Source organism: Xenopus laevis, chromosome 4S, assembly GCF_017654675.1.
Source record: "Xenopus laevis strain J_2021 chromosome 4S, Xenopus_laevis_v10.1, whole genome shotgun sequence".
Classification (NCBI taxonomy): Eukaryota; Metazoa; Chordata; class Amphibia; order Anura; family Pipidae; genus Xenopus; species Xenopus laevis.
In genome coordinates, this window is record NC_054378.1 from 49,258,045 (window position 1) to 49,285,934 (window position 27,890).

The following is a 27,890-nucleotide window of genomic DNA, read 5'->3' on the forward strand; positions in this document are numbered from 1 at the left end:
ATGTTTCAAAAAGGCTTTGTGTTAAATATCTTGACTGTATGGCAATATTTGTAATGCTTTAACCACTCAGTCGCCTTCAATTTTAAAATGTGTGATCTTGGCAACATTTTTCCTCCTGCCGGCGGTGAAGTGATTGAGCAGCTATGAGCATCCCTGAAAATTAGTTTGTGTTTTGCTCCCCAAACACAAACTAATTTTCAGGGATGGGGAGGGGTCACTCTCATATACTCAAATACTCAATGCACACACACACACAACAAAAATCGTCAATTGTATATACATCATTTTATAGGTGATTGTTTTCTTTTTTTTTAACTATATGTTTTTTTGGCCTAAAAATAGTTTTGTTGCCAAAGTGAATAATGCAATTACCCTGTGCAATTACTTGTGTTCTTTATTTCTCTAATTATATTGCACTTTTTTAATTTTGTTGCATTTTCAGTTGTGTATAACTTTTGAGTACTCATTTGTGCCAGTAAAATATCATTGCAAAATGATGAAGTCTGAAATGTTCACTCCGAATCTCACTATTTTGAGATCGTTTGTAGTATATTCACCCATTTTGGATTCAAGATAATGTGAACATTTAAAAAAAAATGTATGACTTTCTGGGTTTCTTTTGAGTCTTTACCTCATCTAAATGTAGAAAATGTGTTGCTCTTGCAGTAGCTGAAATGAGGAGTGAAGGCCGAGTGTTTTTATACAGGTCATGGAATGAGGTTACTTCTAATATCCTCATTTTTTGCAACTGGGGGTACTTTATTTATTATAATAAACAACGTTTCAGTGAGTCATGTGACAGAAATGACATCACTACTCATCGTTTATAACTGATGACATCAGAACTCACCATTTATAAGGATATCATTTACAAGATATTCATGGCTTTTGTGTATTATATAGTGAATAAAGTACCCCCTCTTGTAAATTATAAGGATATTATAAGTTACCGAGGAGTTTCATGACCATATAAAAACACGAGGCCGAAGGCTGGATGTTTTTATACAGGTCATGGAACTCCAAGGTAACTTCTAATATCCTCATATTTTGCAACTGGGGGTACTTTATTATAATAAATAAATTTCAGTGAGTTATGTGACAGAAATGACATCAGAATTCACCGTTTATAACTGATGACATCAGAACTCACAGTTTATAAGGATATAATTTACAGGACATCCATGGCATTTATATAGTTCCTTTTGTAAGTACTGTATTTAGTAGCCTATATGAATATTAAATGCCCCTAAAGTGAAAGCACACAAAATGTTTAGAAATTGTCTATCAAGAAGTACAAATAAAGTCCATTAAACATCCTGAAATGAAATGGTTAGACGTTGTGGCTTTCATAAAGCCTATTCTTTATGGGCCCATGAAGTAAGGGAGTGCTATGCATGACGTCTATACCTTATAGGTAATACTTTCAGTAATTTTGTACCTATTGTGCTGAATGACAACACATTCTTTTAAGCCTCTCTATTTTATGAAAATTGAATTGAATATCCACCATTCTGAAAATGAACCTGATATAAGATCCAACAACGCTAAAATGAGATGGATAAAAGGCAACTTTGTGCATATTATCCAGAAAGTTCTGAATTACGGAAAGGCCGTTTCCCGTAGACTTCATTCTATCCAAATAATCCAAATTTTTCTTTCTCTCTATAATAATAAAATGGTACCTTGTACTTGTTTGCCTATTGGAGTTATTTAATGTTTTATTTGATTTTCTAGTAAACTTAAGGCATAAAGATCCAAATTACGGAAAGGTCTGTTATTGGGGACAACCCCAGGTCCCAAGCATTCTGGATAATGGGTCCCAATAGTAGTGTTGCTTTATCATACAGTGTTTTCCCTGGAGGGAAAAATAAATAAATAATTATTTGCCCCCCACCAATTAGAACAGTTTTTGCAGAAGGCAGTAGGACTGTGTGTTTCTGCATACATTGTGCTTAGTCGTACCGGTTTCTAAAAGAAGAATTATAATACAGTACACAAGGTGGGGAACGCAGTTGAACCGTGCGGGGAGAAAAAATGCCAGCCAATCCGTCTGGCAAAAAGGGCCTGGGATGAACACTGTCTTACCAGTAGGACTTAAGTTTGTAAAGCAGTAATCACTAGTGTTTTGTATGAGGACAACTAATGCCTCATTTTCCTTAATTTACACTGCTGTACAGAAATAGGCATACAAGTACAATGGCATTTATTCTGCTTGATTGTTAGCACAAATCTAATTAAACTTACTTATTTATGTGAGTTTTAAATAATATCCTGTCCCGCCCTTTTTTGTTTCTTAATTAGACACATTTCACAATTTGAAGCATAAGAGTTTGATCCAATGTCAATGTTTTGCTTTCCTTTTCATTTTGTGTAAGCTTCTCCTAAATGTTTGATGTAGACACCTGAAGAAAATATACATCTGCATTCGTTTATATTCCATTCCGAAAATTTCTGTCATCCTGGCAGTACTAATAGGTTTGTTTGTCTTAAGATCTTACAGGCCCTGGGGAAGTCTTACCATCCAGGCTGCTTTCGCTGTGTGGTTTGTAACGAATGTTTGGATGGAGTTCCTTTTACCGTTGATGTGGAAAACAATATTTACTGTGTCAAAGATTACCATACGTAAGTATAAACTCTTTTATTTGTCTGCCTACAGTACATGTGCATATTTTAGCAGGCAGTGTTGGACTGGGTCTCCAGGGGCCCAACAAAAAAACCTTAGACCAGGGGCCCAGTCTCAGTACTATTATTCTTCCACTCCTCGCTTAGCCTCTATTCTCCTAGTCTCTTTTCTTTACATACTATATTCTATTACTCCATCTATTTAGCCTATAGAAATGGGGAATGGCCATGAAATGGGCCAAATGTTTAGCGGCATGAGGGGCCACTGACACCTGGGCCCACCGGGAATTTTCCTGGAATCCCAGTGAGCCAGTCCAACACTGTTAGCAGGTCTTTTCTTCTTCACTAGTATTCCACTGTTGTTTGTATGCAGCATGAAATATAACATGCATTTGGGTGGCTAAGCAAGACCTAGCAGTTGTGGTACACTTTGGTACCAATGTAGGAGAAAGCAGGGGGTATTCAAGAATGGTGTTAATTGGGAAGAAGAATTAAATATATCTATGTCAGATAAAGAATGGAAACACATATGCAAAGCAAATATAGAAACATTTAAAGGAGAAGGAAAGGCTAGAACTAAGTAAGCTTTATCAGAAAGGTCTATATAAATACACCAGTAAACCCTCAAAGTAATGCTCTGTCAAAACAAACACAGCATTTCTTTCCTTCTATTGTGTACGCATGGACTTCTGTATCAGACTTCCTGTTTTTAGCTTAAACCTCCAGGGCAGGGCTTGAGCATGCTCAGTTTGCTCCTCTCCCCCTCCCTCCTCCCATCCCTGCTGTAATCTGAGCTCAGAGCTGTGTGTGAGCAGGGAGAGACTCAGGCAGGAAGTGATGTCACACCAAGCTTATATGGCAGCTTCTATCCTAAACAAACAGAGACAATGTCTAGAGCTGTTTACTCAAGTGTGGTAAAGCATTCTGCAGAATAAATATAGCATTCTAGCTTGCACTATTGTGGCTAATCTGTTGGCAATAAACTGTCTTGGAGCTTTCCTTCTCCTTTAAAGACGAAAATCCAAGTGTTTTGATATAAGCTGATATCTAGATGGTACTATACTCCTATTAAACTCGGTAATATATATTACTGACTTATGTTGGAGGTGTGGGAAGGATAAAGGAACATATATCCATTCATGTTTTAAGTGTGAGATAATGCAACCATTTTGGATTTATATTCAAAGTATTTTTGAGAAAATAGAGATAAATATGCCATATATAGACGCTAACAAGTCCACTTGAGAATTATTACAGATCCCTTAACCAAATTTATGATAGCAGTTGCCAGAAATATGATACCACGTAAATGGAAAACAAAAAATCAAATTAATAAAGAGACTTTGGTTAGGGAAATAGAAGAATTAAGATGCATGGAGGAGATCGTAGCAACAAAGAGAGGAGGAGTAATAAAACATTATAAAATATGGAAACGATGGGCTGACTTTGAGTAATGGTAGGGATTGATCAAGAAGAGTATAGAAGAACATGTGAGACGATAACATATCTGTCAAGAGTCTTAATATAGCAATATGACTTAGTAAGAGTAGATGAAAGGATGGCCATAAGCTATTAAATATGGAAAATATGCCTGACCTTAGAATGTCATTGGATAAATGTATATTTTTTAAATTATTTAATTTTTTAGTTTTTCTTTACTCTTTCCTTTTTTTTGTTGATGGTGGGAAATGATATGATATATCTTATGCTGTATTGCTTTGGTTTTTATCAAAAAAATATGAAATAAAGAAAATTTAAAAAAAAAAAAAAAGTGGTTTCAGAAAAGTAGATGAAGGCAAGAACTTCTGGGTGCTTCTGGGGCATGTTCACCTTTATAAAAATACGATAAATAGCCTTGCCCATATAATTAATATTTGCAATTTGGTTTCAGACATAAATAAATACAGATATCTACCTGATAAAATAGTGATTTATATATTTATATATATTTAATCTCTCCAGTTTCCCTCTATAGAATACAGTCACACGCATAACTAGGGAGCACAGGAGCCAAAAAAGAAGGGGCAAGGCCACTAGTGTCCGCGAATAGGGGGTGGGGGGCCCCCACCACCAAATTTGCCCTCAAACAAGGCTGCCACTGCTGCTCCCCAGAGTCACGTTGCCATAAACTACTCTCCCTTGCCTGTGCGATCTTTCCCACCTGTCAGGGCTCGTTCTACTGCAGTTGGTCAGGTTTTGTAGTGACCACATTGTCTGTAACAATATCTTTCATATAATTAGGGTCATATAATATAAATAATTTTAAACACACAAATAATTAATATCATTTATTTGGGTGTTTATTTTGGTTTGTTGTCTTAAAGGAACAGTAACACCAAAACATGAAAGTGTTTTAAAGGAATGGCAATAGAATGTAGTGTTGCCCTGCACTGGTCAAACTGGTGTGTTTGCTTCAGAAACTCTACTATAGTTTATATAAACAAGCTGCTGTGTAGCTATGGGGGCAGCCATTCAAGCATAGTAGATAACAGGTTCTGTAGAATCCCATTGTATGCTTCAGAGCTGTTATCTACTGTATATCCTGTGCCTTCTCTTCATATTCAGCTTTCAATGGCTGCCCCCATGGCTACACAGCAGCTTGTTTATATAAACTTAAATATGTTGTTTATATAAACGGTAGGAGAGTTTCTGAAGCAAACACACCAGTTGTACCAGTGCAAAGCAACAGTACATTATATTTTCACTACTTTAAAACACAATTTATTTTTTGGTGTTACTGTTCCTTTAAGGTAAATATCTTCAGATTCCTTGGAAGGTTAGCATATTGATCAGAGACCTGCAGCTTCTCTGCTTCTCTGCGGTACTCTGCTGAATAATCCATACAAAATAAAAAATACATGTGTAGGGTGTTGAATTCTATTTTTGAAATGTTCATTTTACCTAGAGATACCACAGGCATGAAAATTATTAACAAAATGAATACAGTGACAAACTGTATCTTTGAACAATGAATCCTAGTAAACTAACAGTTAGGTGTCCATTTTGTTGCAGTGATTTCACGAACATGTATGAGTAATTGTGGTTAAATGTGATCATTTTTGGGGTTCCAAGGCTTCATTTTCACCATCGCCCCATGTTTAGTAGAGAAAACCCTGCTAAGCCATGTACATAGCAGGTGGTGGGGGTAGCAGTTCAGCAACAGCAAAGGGCTAGCAATATAGTATCACATATTAAAAGTTTATAGATTTACCAAAGGAGAGGGTAATTCTTTACCTTGGAAAAAACGGGTAAAATTTCAGTATACAGCACAGTTTTGGTCTCCAGTACTTTATAAAGATCTCAGCTTTGACAAAAGGCTGGTCCGATTGATATTGTTTACACTTGAACAGGTACCAAATACATTGGAGGTTGCAATTTCATTAGAGTTTCACCAAAGGGCCCATTTTTAGCACCTTTTGGAGTCAGTAAAGAAGTTTTTGTCCTTCTACGGCAAACTGAAGTCTGCCATTTTCTTGGACAAAAGTTTGAATTTCATGAATGTTTTTATTTTAACCACAACTGCTATTTGTCAAGTGCAGTGCATGGGAAATGGCATCTGCAGTCCCACTTTCATATATTCACATAGTACTAAGATAGTTCATACATGATACTTCCATCACCCTGTCGGGTCATGCTTATACAATCCCACTATTTTACTGTGTAATATTCTAACTTCTGGAAGTTATTATAAATTTGCAGATTTCAAGGGCAATTATCCTCATAAACAAGGTCTGGTCCTTTGAGAGCCATGTAAGAGATTTTCCCGAGGTTTCAATATGCTGTACAGCTGTTTGCATGGGCTGTGTGCCATATACAGGAGTAGATGTCCTCCAGCCCTCCAGCCAAAAACTGAAATTGTCCAGTGTGGGGAACATTGAAACTCTTGCCTGTGACGGCAGTTTTTAGTGGCAGGGGGCTCATTTATTATATGTATTCTTGAAGCAGCAACACAGAACAGCTTTCAGCTTCTATATATGTTCTCATTGTAAGGTTGCTTTGTGTAACTTACAGATTACTTTTGTGAAGTCTAAATCAATTATTTTGATATGTTCCACTTCTTAATTCCATATGGGGTATGATATTGGGTATACCATTGTTTATTATTGTTTTCAATTTTGTTTGTGTATGCTGGGGAAAAAAATAGTTGGCAAGCCACATTAAGCTGATTTTTAAATTATTTAATTTTAGAGTTTTTGCACCCAAATGTGCCTCCTGCAACCAGACAATTTTACCAGCACAGGTAAGGCTTCAATGCATTTAACTAAATGATTGTACAGGTATGAGATCCGGAAACTCGTTATCCAGAAAGCTCTGATTTACAGAATGGCCATCTTCCATAGACTCCATTATAATAAAAGAATCCAAATTTTTAAAAATGATTTCCTTTTGCTCTAAAATAATAACAGTCGCTTGTGCTTGATCCAAACTAAGATATAATTAATCCTCATTGGAAGCAAAACCAGCCTGTTTTTTTTTTTTTTTAATGTTTACATGATTTTCTAGTAGACTTAGGGCAAGGCCAGACATGGTGTTTTTACGTTGCTTTTTTAAAAAAGCTCAGTCGGGCGTAAATACGCATAAACTGCACTACCACTGAAACTAATGGAAAACGCCCTATGGCAATGGGATCTGCATATTTGAAACCACACTTTACATAAATACGTAGTGTATTTTATATATGGCATCCAAATTCTCGCAAGATAAATGACGCATATACGTTTTTACGTTGTATTAGGCCTGTGACGTAATTACGTTGCGTATTGACGATCATTCTGGCTCCATTTTGCATGTAAATAGATTTTCTACTTGGCTTAAATTCTTTTAAGATGTCTTCTTCCAAAGCAAGTGGAATTATGGGGAACAAGAACAATGAGAAGTGCATGTTGGGAAAAGAAACCTACATGCTGAAAAACGCATGTTGACGGTCGCAGTGGCGTATTTACGCCCGACTGAGCTTTTTTATAAACGCAACGTAAAAACATCACGTCTGCCACTGCCCTTAAGGTATGGAGATCCAAATTACGGAAAGATCCATTATCCAGAAAACCCCAGGTCCCGAGCATTCTGGATAACAGTTCCCATGCCTGTACTTCAATAACCACAATTATGATTGTTTGCGTTGATGATGTGTACGAGTTACCTAGAAAAGTAAAGCCTTAAGCTGAGCATAGCATTGGATCTGTATTCCTGCAAAATAGTGCAGATTTGAATTGCCTTGAAGTGATCTCCACCTGCATACTAACCACGTCTGTTTAAAGAGACTGAACGTCTCCAGAGATGTATTCAAACATCTCCAGTGTTCTTATACTACTTTTCGGATTTAGAAGCATTAAATGTCATTTGCTCTGGGAAACCGGTTGTTCCGCAAAAGGTCATATCCTATATCTCTCATACTCTACTTATTAGATCAGGACAGGATAAAGGCAAAAGTACTGCTTGGATTGTTCCTTTGAATTAAGAATTGGAAATGCAACACTAAGCTCTGCAAGGGACTTGGCTGTTGGTTACAAAGATGCCTAAGAGTGCAGTTGTGTACTTCCCCATGTTTTGTGCATGGAATTAATTCATAGTCTTCCATGTGTGACTCCCCATAGCAAGACACCTGCCACAAGTCAAACAGTAAACATAGGACATGGAAGAAGAGAAGTGTTGTCTGTAGATCACTGTATCAGAGCAGCGCCGATTCTGGGGCTGCTGCCGCCTGAGGCAGCAGCCCAGATGCCGCCCCCCTCCTCTCCCGCTCCGTGCTTAAAAATTAGCGTCGGAGCGGGTTTCAGGGGGCAGTATCGCTAGTGCATTGAGCGCTAGAACGCTCTTTGCACTAGCGGAGCCGAATTTCCGGGTTAAAACCCGGAAGTTCGGCTCTTAAAGTTACAAGGGGCGGCTTTTTGCCGCCCCTTGTAACTGGCCGCTCGCTGCCGCCTGAGGCAAGGGCTTCACCTTGCCTCATGGCAGAAGCGGCCCTGTATCAGAGGATGGTATGGTAAAGCATTCTGCAGAATAAATAAAGAGTTATAGCTTACATTATTGGCAATAAACTGCCTCCATCATATAGCAGTTTCTTGAGTCTAAACCCTAATTTTTTGTGTGCAGTGCTGTCGTCAGACATTGCATGTGCATGTTTATGTTGGATGTAGCTCAGTTCTCTAAAAATAAAATCCCCACTTTCCCATGTGCCTTTTTTCTCAACCAAGCATTTTATTTCAAAGTCCCAGAACGTCAAGGCTGCCTCAGTTTTATGCTTAAACAAATCCAGCGCCCCATGGGAAAATGTTACATAGTTAGTTACATAGTTAAATTGGGTTGAAAAAAGACAAAGTCCATCAAGTTCAACCCCTCCAAATGAAAACCCAGCATCCATACACACACCCCTCCCTACTTTTACATAAATTCTATATATCCATACCTATACTAACTATAGAGCTTAGTATCACAATAGCTTTTGATGTTATGTCTGTCCAAAAAATCATCCAAGCCACTCTTAAAGGCATTAACTGAATCAGCATCACAACATCACCCGGCAGTGCATTCCACAACCTCACTGTCCTGACTGTGAAGAACCCCCTACGCTGCTTCAAATGAAAGTTCTTTTCTTCTAGTCTAAAGGGGCGGCCTCTGGTACGTGATCCACTTTATGGGTAAAAAGGTCCCCTGCTTTTTGTCTATAATGTCCTCTAATGTACTTGTAAAGTGTAATCATGTCCCCTCACAAGCACCTTTTTTCCCAGAGAAAACAACCCCAACCATGACAGTCTACCCTCATATTTTAAGTCTTCCATCCCTCTAACCAGTTTAGTTGCACTTAGTCTCTGCACTCTCTCCAGCTCATTTATATCCCTCTTAAGGACTGGAGTCCAAAACTGCACTGCATACTCCAGATGAGGCCTCACCAGGGACCTATAAAGAGGCATAATCATGTTTTCATCCCTTGAGTTAATGCCATTTTTTATGCAACACAGAACTTTATTTGCTTTAGTAGCCACAGAATGACACTGCCCAGAATTAGACAACTTGTTATCTACAAAGACCACTAGATCCTTCTCATTTAAGGAAACTCCCAACACACTGCCATTTACTGTATAACTTGCATTTATATTATTTTTGCCAAAGGGCATAACCTTGCATTTATCAACATTGAACCTCATTTTCCAGTTTGCTGCCCAGTTTTCCAGTTTAGACAAATCACTCTGCAAAGTGGCAGCATCCTGCATGGAACCTATAGTTTGTGTGGCACTGTATCAAATGCTTTAGCAAAGTCTAAGTACAGTAAATCACATCCTCTGCCATCCCAGAATCGAGGTTTCTACTTACCTTCTCATAAATAAGAAATTAAGTTAGTCTGGCAAGATCTTTTACGCATAAAACCATGCTGGCACAAACGCATAGTATTATGATTTGCTATGAAGTCCAGTATCTTATCCTTTATTAACCCTTCGAAAAGCTTTCCTACCACTGACGTCAGACTAACTGGCCTATAGTATTGAGGCTGAGAACGGGATCCTTTTTTGAATAGAGGCACCACATTAGCAATTTGCCAGTCTCTCTGCACTATGCCAGATCTCAATGAATCCTGAAAAATTAAGTAAAGAGATTTGGCAATCACAGAGCTAAGCTCGCTAAGTACCTTGGGAAGAATACCATCTGGCCCCGGACCTTTGTTAATCTTAACATGTTCTAGTCTCTTTTGAATTTTCTCTTGTGTGAACCGTGCATCATTAGTTGTATTATTGTTCCTCATTTGTGTAGACAGATGAAAAATATGAGTTCAGAATCTATGTGAATATATTCATTCCATGGCAAGAAATTGTATCTTTCTTTCTCTGTTTGCTCTCAATCGGGTCATATCTGTGAAGGGTTTATCATAATTAACATATGTGCTGCCAGTGTATATCAATAGGTTTATTGGAGGGAGGTCAGGTATATGAAAACACTGCAGTGTTTTGTTTATATTTAATAGACTAGCTATATTCAGTTTATGTTCTGGAATTATAATTTTCCAGCTTTCTCTGCACTACCTGGGGGCTTCAAAAGAAGCTTCAGAGTTGTTTAAATGGGATGTATTTATTTATAAAGTTTTACATATGCCTTATCTACACAGAGGAAAGAATATTTTTAAAATTGAGTTTAACATTATTCCAACATGTTTTCTTATACCTCTTATTTTTACATAAGGGATCAGAAGAAACTATACGAGTAGTATCAATGGACAAAGATTACCATGTGGAGTGTTATCACTGCGAGGTGAGTACAGCTATGAGGCTTTTCTATGGCGAGTATTGATTGGCTAGTGTCTTATATGTTGAAAGACTAGTGCCTAAATTTGTATGGCATGCACAGTCATTTAGCCACTATTCAGCATAGCTAACTCACCCATCCTATGATCAGTAGCACAGTGCAACTGAGACACAGTAAAGGTGGCCATAGACGTAATAATGACGATCTTTCTTGGAAAAGATCTTTCCAAGAAACATTGTTTGTTTCAATACACACGTGTACAGCAGAATCGTCAGATACAGGTAGAAACAATAGAATTCTACCTGTATCTGACAATTCAACATGAACAGCCGATGTTTGGGTGCCTTCGAAGGCACCCAATCAAAATTTTCCGTGCAGCCCGACCGACAAGCCTACAGATATCCAAGTCTTTTGCCAATATCAGTCGGCTCTTTTCCCCCATACACACACACCGAATATCATATGAAAATTTGTTTTGTATGATATTATCTGTGCGTCTATGGCTACCTTAAGACTCCCTTAAAAACGTAATACAGATGTAGGCTCCATTATCAGTAAACCCGCTATCCGGAAAGCTCCGAATTACAGAAAGTCAGTCTCCTATAGACTCCATTTTACCTAAATAATGCACATTTTTAAAAATGATTTCCTTTTTCACTATAATAATAAAACAGTATCTTGTACTTGATCCCAACGAAGATATAATTAATACCTATTGGAGGCAAAACCAGCCTATTGGGTTTGTTTAATGTTTACATAATTTTCTAGTAGACTTTAGGTATGAAGTTCCAAATGAAAGATCCGTTATTCATAAAACCCCAGTTTCTCAGCATTCTGGATAACAGATTCCATACCTGTATAGGTGGGAGAGAAGCAGTGCAGTGTAAGCCATCCCTGTACAGAAGATAAATATTAAAAATATAGCCTGACATTTTTATGGAATTTAAAATATTTTCTGGTCCCATGTACCCACATTTTTTCTTTCTTTTCACCTGTATGTGCACTTTCTTGCTAGTCAAATCACTTTTCACCTGGCCCCACTGGAAAGTGAAAAAATTAGGACTCTGGTTTGAAATATGGGCTTACAATTAGATTGTATATAGTGGAGTCACGTATGGTACTATAAAAGTCTTTTTCAGAAGTTCACAGTAAAATCTTTGAAAAAGATTTACATTGCAAAGACTGCTTTTAGAAGCCATTGTCTGAGAAATTCACTAACCAATCAGATTTCCAGTTTCAGTTGCACCAATCTTATAATTTGGTTATTTTTCCAATAAAGACAATCACGCTGGTTGACCAAACAGTACATGTAAATAGAAAAGGTTTTTTTAAACAGTTAATAATGGTCCTCATCGTTTTATTTTCCATAGCAACAATAAAGTACAGGTATGGGACCTGTTATCCAGAATTAGGGATGCACCGAATCCAGGATTCGGTTCCGGATTCGTCTTGGATTTGGCCTTTTTCAGCAGGATTTGGATTCGGCCGAATCCAAAATAGTGAATTCAGTGCATCCCTATCCAGAATGCTAGGGACCTGGTAACGGATCTTTCTGTAATTTAGATCTTCATAACTCAAGTCTACTAAAAAGTAAACCCAATAGGCTGGTTTTGTTTTCAATTAGGATTAATTATATCTTAATTTGGATTAAGTACAAGGTACTTTATTATTACAAAGAAAATGGAAATCATTTTTAACATTTTGGATTATTCAGATAAAATGGAATCTTTTCCGGCTTATGAATCCCATATCTGTAGTATCAATTTCAGGTTAAAGAGAGACAAAAGCCTGAAATTGTGCAGGTGGCAAAACATGCAAAAGAGTAGACACCCCCCCCCCCATACACATGGCTAAACTGTAGACATCTTTGTGCTAACACTATCTTCCTATTTAATTATTTTGCTATCTGTGATGCATTTTCTGAAAGCCAGGAAGCTGAAATCTAACATGATCTTACATAAAAAAAAAATAATAGGAAGAGTTATAAGTCACTGACAGCAAATTTGAAAGGCTTTTTCAGATTAAATTTGATTGCAAGTTTAAGTATTTCTTTTTTATGGCTGGCATATTCCATGTAAGAGAACAGGATTTTTTCAACTAATAAGAGTGTTTTGGAAAGGTATAGTCAGTCATTCTCGCCCCGGGGCACCCTGAAATCTTTTCCACATCATTAGCACTTCTCCCAGGCCACTAGGAAGAACTGTGTCTGAATGATTTCAGTCTGACTGCTGGATCTGTTCATGTTACTGTACTGCTTGTACCAATAACAATTCAAGTTTAGCAACAAATCAAAAAGCATTCTGTCACTGTCCCATGTATCCTGTCAATTTCTGGCCCTTTGTCAGTATTCGCTATTTCTATGGCCATGATTGTGTCCTGTGCTTTTTAACACTTCATCCTACCCATTCAAGTCACAGGGATAACCATAGAGGAAGCAGATCCTTTAAATGCTGGGCTGCCCAGAAGGTGTAGGCGGATTCCCAGAGTTTAGGAGGTCCCTAAAATGATTTTGCTGTCTGATCAAGTAACCCCTAGTTACATTACTCATTCTGACCAATCACACTTTCTTACTTATCAGTTACATCTGTATTAAACATTTGTCTGTGCATTATAATATGAATATGCCATGGCTGTTATTTTAACTGGGTACTACACAAAGCCATTTCATTACTGGGTTTTGTTGGGATATTTACGTATACTATACTCACAGCCATGGATCAACCGCAGTTATAGTTAAAACATTCCATCTTTATGCTCTGAGGAAGTGACCCTTTGAGGTCACGAAACGCGTCGGCAGCTCGACTATCTAAACTGCACTCGTTTGCCGTAATATAATGGTCTTTTAATGGATGGAAATAAAGATGGAATGTTTTAACTATAACTGCAGTTGATCCATGGCTGTGAGTATAGTATACGTAATGAACCGCTGTTGCCGAGTGGGAGTGGCCAGGAACCCGCGAGTGGAACGGGAGCTAAGTGTGTGTATACTCCTGTATCGCATACCAGTGAGGAATTTGTTGGGATATTTATCTGAGAAGCAAGGTGCAGTATATATACACAGCATTCATACATTAAAAAAATAAATTACCTGTGAGGCAGCTTGAGGAAAGAATTTAAAGGAAAACTATACCCCACAAACAATGTAGGTCTCTGTTAAAAGATATTGCATAAAACAGCTCATATGTAAAACCCTGCTTCATGTAAATAAACCATTTTCATAATAATATACTTGTTTAGTAGTATGTGCCATTGGGTAATCATAAATAGAAAAATGCCATTTTAAAAAATAAGGGCCGCCCCCTGGGATTGTACGATTCACTGTGCACACAAACATGCCGAACAAACCATACTTGTTAGGTCACATGAGCCAATTAAAAGACAGAGTTCTGTCTTTTGCTTCCATACTTCTTCATGTTACAGTTAGAGCTGTAGTATTTCTGGTCAGCTGATCTCTCATTGAGGGTGCAACCTCTCTCCATTTCTATATACTGTTGTGGGTAACTGACTGTGGGATTACCTGGGGTTATTTGCACCTCATACACCTTAAAAAGTATTTTTTCTATTGTGAATATTGGGAGTGCCCTCCACCAATTTATTTTCTAATCTGATCTCTGAGGGAGCACACAGACCATCGCAAAATGGTAGTTCAAGGCAAGAGATGTAAAAGAACAATATTTACCTAAATATATATACCAGTTTGGTGAGATTCTTTAATATGATAGAAACTATCAGTTGCTTAAATGTTTATTTTGGGGGTATAGTTTTCCTTTAAGTTACTTAACCCGTTTTATGGTTGCTGTGTGCGGATATCAGGGTTAAGTGAGAAGGCACACATCTCCTCATTAGAACATCAGAGTGTAATCTCACAGCCTCAGGGGACTTTTGTAAAAGCCTGCAATATGATAGACAGTTTGACCAGTAATTGCCTGGCTCAAGCTGCGACTGTTATGTCTAATTCTCAGGTAATTTCATTTTTAGACTTCTCTCAAACACGGAGGGCCTATCTATACTGGCATCCAAACTTTGATTACATCTTAACTTCAAGCTTGCAGGGAAGTAATATTATACTAGTTTGCGTTCCGTGGGCTCTGGAGAAAGCTTTTTTTTTTTCTAATGCATAACATTAACATACTGTTAGAAGTGAAATGTGCATAAGCTTGACAAATGCAAATTGAAAATAAAAGAGTTGGGCATTGAATAGAATCCTGATTATTGCTGTATTTAATGTTCATATAGGACTGTCAGCTACAGCTGAATGATGAAGAAGGACGGCGTTGCTACCCATTGGAAGGACACCTGCTGTGCCACAGCTGCCACATGAGACGTATAAGTGTCAGCAACCCTCCACATCAATCTCCCAGCTACCCCATGCATGTTACACAACTCTAAATAGGAACAAAAAGCGAGCTAGTAGGAGTAGCCCATGTTGACTGTGCAAGAGAGGAGAAAGACTTCAGTCACCCTGTCCTGTAACACTTCCGGTACGATATGTACATGACGGTTACCTTAACCTACATTGACACCATCAGTGGTGGGTTTTTGATCCTTCTCACGGTAAAGGGTTGAGCAAATAGCAGTCCCCTGAAAAAATAAAACAAAGTGCCATTTACTGCTGCTTTTGTGAAACCTGGTATTACTTTTTTTTTTTTTTTTTACAAACGTTTGTGCACTTCTCCAGAACTATGAGACGGCGAGAGTAGTACTTTTTTAGCAGCAAGTGAAAAATCAGACATTGTACTTTATTATTTATTGTCCCCCTCGAAAAACTCTGTATACTGAGTATATGACAGTAGTGAGCAACTATCCATCAACCATAGTAGTCTGGGATCTCCTTTACATAAGCACTTATCACTATTTTAATGACATGCATTTCTGTTTGAACTAGATGGGTCTGACTTTGTGCCTGTGTTACTGAAGCGTCAAAGCTCTCCGCTACAACCAAACTACTGCAGGGCCGATAATCATATTACAAGAGCGTTTGTCTTATACAGTGCAAGAGGTTTCCTAACTGCCATAGTGTTCCATCCATTTGAGATCCTTAAACATTTCTGTACATTGTAAACAACATTGTATAAAATACATAATTATTTGTTTCCTTGAACAGCTTACTCTCTGTTCTTTTATTGCCCAAAGTCACCAAAAAGTGGACTGTCAGGCTAACTTTATTTCTATGAGGTATTGGGGTTTACAGTATATAGCAGTAAGTCTACTGAGTAATCTCAAAGATATTTCACCACTCACCTGAGCAGCTTCTAATCAAATTGATGTAAAGTTTTCAAGGTTACTTAATACATCCAGATGCTTTCTACCACTACTAGATGCTGGATATTATGACCCGTATGAATAAAAGCCTTCAGATACATCCAATTGTCATTTAGAATGCCATTCTTATACAGATGTTGAGATTTTGATCAATATAGTATATATATATATATATATATATATATATATATATATATATATATATATAGATATATAGATATATATATATACATACATTATTAGATCAACAGAACAAATGGCTAACTACTGGAGATTTATGCCTTAAGGATTGGGGCAGACGAGCAGATTCGGGGCGATTTAGTCGCCTGGCAACTAATCGCCTCTTCTGTGTGGCGACAATCTCCCCGAACTGCCTTCCATCTGCTTGAATGAAGAATCGCCTGCGCTAATACAATCGAATTAGGCAATTCTTCATTCAAGCAGACGGAAGGCAGTTCGGGGAGATTGTCGCCACACAGAAGAGGCGATTAGTCGCCAGGCGACTAAATTTCCCTGAATCTGCCAGTCTACCCCAACCCTAAAGCAGACTGTGGGGCTGGCCCCCATAATACGTTTCAAAGAGTGTGGGAGACTACTAAGGGCCACTTCAAATTAATTCTTATTTACTGTCCTGATTGGTTCAAAATGATAGGCTGACTGATATGCTGATGATTTCTCCATTTGTAACATTACCATGATCTAAGACAGCCCTCTCAAATGTTTAGCCACGAAAAGGGATTTAAAGGGGAATTGGAGCTCAAATATTATAGAAATGTTGTATATTCTGTTTTGAGCTTCTATACCAGCCCAAGGCAATTACAGCCCTTTAGCAGTAAAGATCTGTGTCTCCAAAGGTGCCCTAGTAACATCCATGTTTTTGTCTGCTGATTCACTGCACATGCCTGTGCTGCTGTCAATTACCGAGCTAATGGAACGATTCACAAGATACTGAATATATATATATCTTATGTGTCACAATATAAGGCTGATTAGTTAATAATTCAGATCATTGGTACATGTCAGCTCAGAAACCAGGAGAATTACCAGAATAATCAGAATTGAATAGTCAGCCCTGCAGCATCAGCTTATATGGCAAATCTAATTTCCTTCTTGATAATTTGCTACGACCCATAAGCTTAGCTTCACAACAGCTGCTCAAAGCCCACAGACACTCCTAAAAATGGGGAACTCCTAGGACAACTTTGAAGGCCTGGATCATTACTACTATAGAGATGCTGATCCTTTAGGCTGGTTTAATAAGTTCAGTTATAAAATATAGCATTTCTAGCCATATTCATTTTTAGGGAGCTCTGAAAATGCTCAAACAGGTTTTGATTAAGATTGATATAAACTTTTCTGTGCAGGAAATTTTCGTATTAACTTGAGTTACCGACAGCATTCACATTACTGTGGTTGAAATCATTCATCCAATATAGGGGCCCCTGTGAGGGTTATTGTGCAAATAGCTGCAGGCCTCAGCACTCATCTGGTGCCTGCATCCTGGAATGCAAGCTCTAGCGCCCCTTAGCGTTTTTGCACCCCCTAGGGTAATAAATGACCCGGATAGTATATTTGCAGCACCTTCTGTCTCCGTATGTTGACACTGAGCAAAGCAGTTACACAAAGAAGTAAGAAAAGGCAGTAGCAATGAAAGACCTGAATATCAAAAGAATTATGTTTTTATGGCAGCAAAATATGCCATTTTTATAAGTAGTGTCTAGATCTTATTTATTTCATCTACTGTGCTAGTGAGGTTGTCTGGCCTCACAGTCTCCATTCCTACGGCAGGGCTTACAAGAGGATTGCAGGTCTCAGCATTGATCTGATTACGTTAATAGTAACAAAAACTGCAAAAACACTGGAATTTCTTTGTATTAAGCGCAACTCAGTTGGAATACAGTAGTGACAGGACTTCAAAGAGTGAAATACTTACAGTAAAGCTACCCAGGAGTGGATGGGGGAAATACATATTGCTGATTAGTCAGCTTAGTCACCCAAGGTTTAAAATAAACAATGCACCTCTTTTAAACTACTATTGTCTTCTTTAGAAATCTTGCTGTATAAGGGTCAGGGGACATGCTCAGATTCGGGGAAATTAGTCGCCCGGCGACAAATCTCCTCTTCTTCGGGGCGACTAATCTCCCCAAACTGCCTCCCGTTGGGCAGAATGTAAACCGCTGTTGGGATGGCTCTCAGGATGGCACTTGGTTGGCCATTTACATTCTGCCCAGCGGGAGGCAGTTTGGGGAGATTAGTCGCCCCGAAGAAGAGATTTGTCGCCAGGCGACTAATTTCCCCCGATTCTGAGCATGTGCCCTGACCCTAAAAAGGGATCTTGGCATCCATAAATCATGGGGGTCCATCTTTGGGTCTCTGGTCAAAGAGGGTTTTCATGTTTACCTGAATAGAGATCAAAATGGATAACATAGCTGCTGTTGTTGATGAGCAGATTCTGACAGATTATACTGGTGTCCAGTTTAGCAACAAAGGTACTTTCCTATTGGCTCGAATGTTGATTAGCAGGCACACATATTTCCAGTGTTAAAAAAAAAAATAAATAAAGAAGTTTGTTGACAGCATGGATTTGTAATTAAAAGCCCAGCGAGGAACTGCTTTCAGATCAGTATACCACAGTAACATCTGCCTTAATTCATAAAAGAACTCTGACGTTGTGAGCCAGTGTCACAGTGAATTCAGCTACTGAGAGGAGACAAATCTTATCCATTTCAAAGTAAATATGGCTCTTCATTTGCTTTTAATAATTCAGAAGCCAGAAAAAAGAAACATTCCATACATCACTTGCTTTTGCATTTAGATTATCCTCACGTTTTTCAAAACGTGGTCTATAAAAAAGTCGGAAAGCTCACATTATTACCCTCCCCAGTTTGCTTTGAAAGGACAATCATTTCTAATGACTGTTTTGGTACCAGATATTTTATATAGGCCCAGATAAATTGGATGCAAGCAACTGTGGCTAGCCCAACACAAATATGACTTTTAAAATTCATATAAATACATAAATATAGATAGTAGTATTCTAACAGCCATGTTTTATAAAGCTGCCATCTCTCTTCATAAACTTCTCTGTTCTGCTTCAGAGTGAAACTAGCAGCAAATATACGTAGCCCCAGAGTGCAGCTCTAACAGATATGTACGTAACCCTGTAATCCGTAGGGATGTTGCCACTGTAAATTAGGTTGAAGACACACACAGCTACTAGTAGCAGCTATTTGTCACAGATAATTGGCTTTGCTAAGACACTACGGGGGTTATTAATTAATATCCAAATGCCAAAACTTAATATTTCCCATAAAATGCTGATTTTTGGTGGGAAAAAAACCTGGAATTTTTTGAGACTTATTATACCCCGAGAAAAAGAAACCTACAATCCAGCATCTCAGACCTGCTGAGGTTGTATATCATGGGAGAAGTCCCGAAGATATCCTGATCTGCTCTGGGTTTCGTACAATAATCCGAAGATTTTGTGGATTTCGGGCAAAAATCTGAAAAATTCGTACAATCCGATTTTTTTTTTTTTTTGCACAGGAAATTTTCTGAAAAAAGTATTGATAAAAACGGGGGAAAAACCTGTGCGGATTTGGTCCTTAGTATGTTTTAACAGAGGCAATTCTCAGTATTGTCTATGGCAGGGTAGTTTTGGCATTTAGTAGCCATAAAAAAGTAGCTGCTATAGTAGTTTCACTAATAGTTTTACTAGTGGTTTACTAGTAGAGCAATGGTTTATTTGAGGGCCACAACCCTGTATAATCATCATCTACACACTAAACCCATTTTATTCTAAACCGCTTACCTGTTATCCCCAATGCAAACTCATTTGAAGCCCCCTTGTCTATATACTTTTTACAGTTTTTTTTAAAGGCATAGAAAACCCTTTGATTTTGATTTTTTTTGCTGTAACTTTTATTGCATCTCATGCATCTCAGTGGGGTCACAATAGCATCGCAGGGATACACACTAATGTGTTTTGTACCACTTTTAGATGATTTACCTGTTTTATTGAATAACAAATTGCACTGGCTAAATCACATGGAAGATTCTTGCAGGTGCGTTTTTATTTTTATACTTTCCAATGTGCCTTGCAAACTTTGTGTAAATGTGATCCAAGATTGTAGGCATCATAAGCAGAGAGCAAACCATATGGTCTTATTAGAATAATGTAACAGCTATAAACAGTATGAAATAGGTATATATTCCTGTTATTTTGTTGCTGTTTCTACTTTACGGGACTTTATTTTGAAAATATCCCTCATTCTCCCTGTCATTGACAAAATACAGCGGTCACAGGCATTTAGTGTAGGTCTTATCTGAAGCTTAATAGCCAGTTGCAAGACTAGACGATAGACAGTATTAAATCTTAGTTCAAAGAATGGCACACTAGGTAATTTCTTGGCATATTGTTGCCAGTGTTTTTTTGCTCTAATGGAGCAGGGCAAAATGCTAAAAATTACACACTCTTTAAAGTGAAAGGGAATCTCCACTAAGCTGGGTCCTGTCTAGGGTCAATTGTGCATGACTCAAAAATGAAGTACATCCCTTTGATTAGTAATCCCATGAGAGTTCAGACTAGAACATGTATACCTGCCTGGCCATATGATTCTCATGCTATTTTCCAGGTTTAGTGATTTACAGCCTATGGATTTAAAATATGTTTTAGAAAAGTTTGGCCAGGCAAACTTCAGATCTGAGTCCTGTGAATCTGAAGAAAGAATTGCATTGCATTACTATTTAAAGGGATACTGTAATGAGAAAACATGTTTTTTTTCAAACACATTAGTTAATAGCGCTGCTCCTGCAGAATTTTGCACTGAAATTTGTTTCTCAAAAGAGCAAACAGATTTTTTTATATTCAATTTTGAAATCTGACATGGGGTCAGTTGGGGTTATGACATGGGGTCAGTTTCCCAGCTGCCCCCAGTCATGTGACTTGTGCTCTGATAAACGTCAGTCACTCTTTACTGCTGTACTGAAAGTTGGAGTGATATCACCCCTCCCTTTCCCCCCCCCCCAGCAGCCAAACAAAAGAACAATGGGAAGGTAACCAGATAGCAGCTCCCTAACACAAGATAACAGCTGCCTGGTAGATCTAAGAACACTCAATAGTGAAAGTCAAGTCCCACTGAGACTGATTCAGTTACATTAAGGGTAAGGTCACACTGGGCGATTCGGGAGATTTAGTCGCCTGGCGACCAATCTCCCTGAACGCCTTCCCTCACTCTTGCGCTGGCTAAAATGAAAAATCACTGGCACTAATCACACACGGCGATTCGTTTTCCGAAGTCGCCCGAAGTTTCCTCGTGAAGAATCGCCACGTGCTTAGTGCCATCGATTTTTCATTTTAGCCAGCGCAAGAGTGAGGGAAGGCATTCGGGGAGATTGGTCGCCGCAAAGACGAGGTGATTAGTCGCCAGGTGACTAAATCTCCCCGAATTGCCCCGTGTGACCTTACCCTTAGTAGGAGAAATAACAGCCTGCCAGAAGGTAGTTCCATCCTAAAGTGCAGGCACAAGTCACATGGGGGCTGCCGGGAAACTGGGGCAGCTGGGAAATTGACAATATGTCTAGCCCCATGTCAGATTTCAAAATTGAATATAAAAAAATCTGTTTGCTCTTTTGAGAATTGGATTTCAGTGCAGAATTCTGCTGGAGCAGCACTATTAACTGGTGTGTTTTGAAAAAAAAACATGTTTTCCCATGACAGTATCCCTTTAACATTATTTAGTACAAACACAACATGGTTCTAAACAATAAGGCTGCCACAGATGACTCTATAGGATATCTGGTTACAGGGAAACTCCAGGTTCCGAACATTCCACATAAAAGGTCCCATACCTGTAGTTGACTGCCAGATGAATGATACTAAATTGATTACTATGCTATCTTGCATCATTTGCTGGAGGTAGATCAGCTCTTGTGGGCAGATTTATCAAAGGTCGAATTTATGGGAATTTTTTTTTTAATTCTAAATTGAATATACTTACAACTCGAATGGGGGGTTATTTAAAAAAAATGAGAACGTCTAGTATTCAATCGAATAGTCTAATCTAATCGAGTTTTCCTTCCTGAAAAAAAATCTAATGTCAGGCAATTAACATACTCAAATGGTTCAACAGACCTCTGCCATTGACTTAAATGAACACAAATAGTTTTAGGTGGTGAATCTTCAGATTATTTTGATGGTCGAGTTGTGATACCTATCACATTCCAATTGGGGGATTAAAATGCGAATGTGTGAATTTTGACACCAAAAAAAAAAAATTATTTGAATTAGGGATGCACCGAATTCACTATTTTGGATTCGGCCGAACCCCCGAATCCGTCGCAAAAGATTTGGCCGAATACCAAACTGAATTCCCGGGTGGGAAGAGCAAAAAACATTTTTTACTTCCTTGATTTCCCTCTCCACCCCTAATTGGTGCATATGCAAATTAGGATTCGGTTTGGCTGGGCAGAAGGATTCAGCCAAATCGTGCTGAAACAGGCTGAATCCCGAACCGAATCCTGGATTGGGTGCATCCCGAATTCGAATTTACTATTTGACCCTTAATAAATCTGCCCCATAATCTGTTGTTCAAATCCCTCATGGAAGAGTCCAACCAAAAGCTATTGTCTTGCATATGGCCATAAGGGATTGTGAGGTTTGTCCAAGTAAATGCAGAACAAATGTTCTGCATTTACTCCTGGTTTCACTTGCCCAACCCTTAGATTCCAGCCATTTGGGTGCATTGCATCTCTGTAACATAGAATATACATTTGATATCTGCACAGTGCTTCCAGGGTCATGCAATAGAAGAAATATAATAGGGGGACACTATTGCTGTCAAAGCAATGAGGGAAGACGGGCCATTGTATTTAAAAGGACTATTGAAATCCACTCTAGCCCTTTAACTCTCAAAATGCGTGTGCCTGATGTGATTTGTGTTTACTAAAGAAAAAGTCAAAGTCATACCAGACTTGGCTGCAGATGGTCACCTTTCCATTATGGCTGTTGCTTAGAATAGTTTAAGATGAGAAACAAGAATCTTTTCTAGTTTTCTTTACCAATGAAACCACCTGCTTCTGTTTATTTACACGCAGTTCTATTTGCTTCCATTTCTCTACTCTTGTCTTTCTATGTGGAGCCATTTTTTCTAGGTAGCCACATAAAATAGAGGGTTTTTTTTTGAGATTCTTGTTTGGATCACAAAGGCTAGTTCTTTGTTCTCAATCGGGGGAATGTAATAATAGTCGATAACGGAAGAACTATTCGCAATGGGGAAAAGTGATGCCTTTGCGCGAACAAATTCTGCTTTGAGCGAATTTAATATAGCTTTTGCAAACCCAGAAACTGTTCAGCGACCACTTCCGAAAGTGGTTAGCGAATTTTATAGTTGCTCCAGTGCGCAGTGAATGTAATAAAAGTTCTTACTGAAAAAGTCGCTATGTTTGCTCCAAAAGATTACGACACCTTCAAGCACTTCTTAAAAGTGCACAATTATAATTCGCAATGTAATTACAGTTTAAGGAACAATATTACATTGCGAGATGCGGATTTTTATTCTTATTGGTGCGAATTGTTTTTCTCTTTGCGACTTTTATTACATTCCCCCGAATGCCTTCTATTAATACACACACGGGGTTTTGTATTAAATTTTGAATACAATCCAGTACTAAAATGGTAACAAGATAAAAAATAAGTTTTAGAATTTTCAAATTCTCCTTGTAAGTTATTGCTAAATGCAATTGGATTCTTGCCTAGTGTCAAGATACAGGTCAGCAATGAGGTGTGGGTCCTACATCCAGTAAAATAATTTCTTAAGATTAACTCTAGTATTTAAAGGTTTGAAATTACCCAACTCTGTTAATATTTTTGGTGTTTTTCACCATATTTTCTATGAGCGTTCTATGAGTATTCATTTGCTTTGCAGACTTTTGGAATTCTAGCTGTCAGTTTTTGAAGATTATTAGGAGCAATTTCAACCCATGCCTCCCAGCTAGTTTTTCTCTTACATTTGGAGAAGCTCTTCACACAAGGGCTCAACGGGGTTTATGACTGGTGATTGTGCCAGTCAGTCAAAGCCAGCAGTAGTTATTCCTGTTTATTCCCTTTTATAGAGGTTAAAGGAGAACTAAACCCTAAAAATGAATATGGTTAAACATGCCATATTTTACATACTGAACGTTGCACCAGCCTAACATTTTAGCTTCTCAATAGCAGCAATGATCCAGGACTTCAAACTTGTCACAGGGGGTCACCATCTTGGAAAGTGTCTGTGACACTCACATGCTCAGTGTGACATGTATATACTATGTGTACTGTATATTTTGAGTCGGTCCCTAAGCTCAGTAAGTGACAGCAGCACAGAGCATGTGCATCGAATAAGCAGACAAGAAAATGGGGAGCTACTGGGGCATCTTTGGAGACACAGATCTTGATACTGCTAAAGGACTGTGGTTTCCTTGGGCTGGTACAGAAGCCTAAAACATAATGTACAACATTTCTAGCTACTTCTTTAGTTAAGCTTTAGTTCTCCTTTAAAAGTATGTTTCCTATTATTGGCTGCAGCAAAATGAATTTTTGCATGATGTTTAAAAAACAAGTGACTCCAAACTGATGTATCTGTTGATCAGCCATGGCTGCTTTGACCAATACTGTTAGGGCAGAAGGAGCTGTGGCCTTCAACAAACATGTGTATTGATAAATGCCATTCGTTGTTGCTGCTAATATGAATGATCAAAACTTGGTTTGAAAGCTGCGAATTCCAAATAATGACCCTGTGTAAACAAATGATCCTACGTTGAAAGTGCCTATTAAATAAAGAAAGGGGAGGCCTCCTGGCAATGGCAAGCTGAGTGCCTCCTTTCAATCTCTCTGGCTTTTAACATCCCATTGATATCAATCCTGTAAATAAGAGCTGCTCCAGGAAAAAAAAAGCTGGCTTCGTGTTTTTTTGCACTACATCAGGCTGCAAATATGTAAATGTGCCTACTTTCAGATGCCAAGTGTTAACACACCTTAAAATCAATTGTAAAATGCCAAACATTCAGGTTCCTTCATTCTTCCATTGCAAAGCCTACAAACATGCTGGGGCCAGCATCACAAGTGTATTTATTCTGGGGAAAATGTTTTCTGATATATCACAACATCTTGAGTTAAGTGTAAAAATAAAAACTGGGTAAATAGATAGGCTGTGCAAAATAAAAAATGTTTCTAATATAGTTATTTAGCCAAAAATGTAATGTATAAAGGCTGGAGTGACTGGATGTCTAACATAATAGCCAGAACACTACTTCCTGCTTTTCAGCTCTCTAACACTGAGTTAGTCAGTGACTTTAAGGGGAGCCACATGGGACATAATTGTTCAGTAAGTTTGTAATGAATCCTCAGCATTCAGCTCAGATTCAAAAGCAACAGTTATAACCCATGTCCCCCCTCAAGCCACTGATTGGTTACTGCCTGGTAGCCAATCAATGGAAACCAAGGAAGCTGCAAAGCAGGAAGTAGTGTCCTGGCTATTATGTTAGACATCCAGTCACTCGAGTCTTTATACATTACATTTTTGGCTAACTAACTATATTAGAAACATTTTTTATTGTGCATGGGCTATCTATTTAGCCAGTTTTATTGTCATACTGAACAATTCCTTTAAGTAAAAAAAAAATAAGACAACATAGGAAAAGCCACACACAACACATTCCAGTGTCTACATCACACAGGCTGCTTCAAGAGCTGTTCTACTGTAACTAATGTTGTAACTGTAGTATATCATTTGACTTAAATTAAGTTTTTCCTTTAAGAAATATATTTTCATTTTCTTTGAAAGAATATAGTTTTTCTTCCAAGAATTTGGACCAACTTTGTAGAAGATATGTAAACTGCCCGGTTTGTATATCATGTAACTAGCTCAACTCGTGCAAATACGGTTTAGTTTTAACTATTTTTGTACAAATGCTTGTAAAACTCTTAATTGTGGGGGTTTTCCCTGTTATTTAGTATTTTAGAATGATTTTTTTTTTCCATGTTCGATTCTCCTGATTGTTGAAGAATTAAAACCGTGGGAAAAAATGACGATTTATTTATCGAAAAAGGAAGCAATCTGCGATCATCTTAAGTTATTTAATGTTAAAAGCCAGAAGTGTCATTTAAACTTAGATGTTATAATCTGCTTTTTACAATAAAGTATTTTGTAGTTATATCGGAAAGTGTAGCCTCTCTTTATTCTTGCTTCCACTGTTTTGTTGTGGCTGTCGATCTTCATGTTGAATTCATCATCCGGAGGCCCATTTATCAAAGGTTGAATTTTGAATTCATGTGATTTTTTTTAATTTGAATATACTCACAATTCAACTGGGAGGTTATTGAAATGTGAATGTCTAATATTGTATTGAATGGTTCCGCCCTGAAAAGTCGAATCGTATTTGATTCATACGAATAGTTTTTCTCCCAGAAAAAAACTACAATCCCAGGAAAGCTATTGTTATCTCCAAATGGCTCATCTGACCTCTGCCATTGACTTCTACATGAACTCGGCAGGTTTTAGGTGGTAAGTATTCGAATTAGGACTGTTTCCATGGTCGAGGTGTGATAAATCTTACATTCTAATTTACATTCGAATAGGGGGATTAAATTTCGAATGTGTGATTTTTTACACAAAAAAATGTGAATTCCAATTTACTGTTTGACCCTTGATAAATCTGCCCCTTAATGTTCAAAAGCTAACATTTTTCCCTAAATTAATTGAATTTAAAAATTAGGTATATTACACATACACACTTTTCTATTCGGCCTCACTGACCTCATTTCAGCTGGGCAGATGTCAACTCTTCTCCCCGATAGTGCCTGGCGCAAAGTATCTATAACGCTTCATAAAACAGATCTGCACATGCTCAGAATCTCATTTTTCCCTCTTCTCGCAGCATATATTTATATATTCTTTGTACTGCATTAAAGTCACAGAATGCAGAAATCCACAGTGCTGCCATCTTGGCCACCTGACTTCCGTAAATGACATTGCCAGGATAGCAGTTTCCAATGTTCTTTTATACAAGGGATACATTTTACAGTGAAAGCTGCATTTCAGGAGGGGACCAGATGTAATGGACTCGGAGTAATAAAAAGTTTTGCCTTGTCCCTTAAAGAAATTGTTCAGGGTAAAAATAAAAACTGGGTAAATTGATAGGCTGTGCAAAATAAAAAATGTTTCTAATATAGTTAATTAGCCAAAAATGTAATGTATAAAGGCTGGAGTGACTGGATGTCTAACATAATAGCCAGAATACTACTTCCTGCTTTGCAGCTCTCTTGGTTTCCACTGATTGGTTACCAGGCAGTAACCAATTAGAGACTTGAGGGGGGGGCACATGGGGCATAACTGTTGCTTTTGAATCTGAGCTGAATGCTGAGGATCAATTGCAGAAGCACTGAACAGTTATGTCCCATGTGGCCCCCCTTCAAGTCGCTGACTAACCCAGAGTTAGAGAGATGAAAAGCAGGAAGTAATGTTCTGGCTATTATGTTAGACATCCGGTCATTCCAGCCTTTATACATTACATTTTTGGCTAATTAACTATAATAGAAACATTTTTTATTTTGCACAGTCTATCTATTTACCCAGTTTTTATTTGTTGAACTGTTCTTTTAATTTATTTGAAGCAAAAATGTTGGCCTAATCGAATGGTATATGCTGTAGCATTTAGCTATACAAAGTCAGGCTGGGTAACCCAGGGCCCACCGGGTACCTGACAAGGGCTGGCCACCAAAGGACCCACTCCCT

At 38.1% G+C, this 27,890-nt stretch overlaps 1 protein-coding gene across 1 annotated transcript in view; it reads left to right on the plus strand.

Annotated features, from left to right (window-relative positions):
* wtip.S (WT1 interacting protein S homeolog) overlaps window positions 1-15,958 on the plus strand; it is an 87,470-nt gene extending 71,512 nt beyond the window's left edge. The window contains exons 6-9 of the mRNA XM_018240478.2: window positions 2,492-2,622; window positions 6,811-6,862; window positions 10,795-10,863; window positions 15,094-15,958. Of these exons, the coding sequence (XP_018095967.1) occupies window positions 2,492-2,622; window positions 6,811-6,862; window positions 10,795-10,863; window positions 15,094-15,246 (405 nt within the window). The 3' untranslated portion in view covers window positions 15,247-15,958. The remainder of the gene's footprint in view (window positions 1-2,491; window positions 2,623-6,810; window positions 6,863-10,794; window positions 10,864-15,093) is intronic.
* The last annotated feature ends 11,932 nt before the right edge of the window (window positions 15,959-27,890 follow it).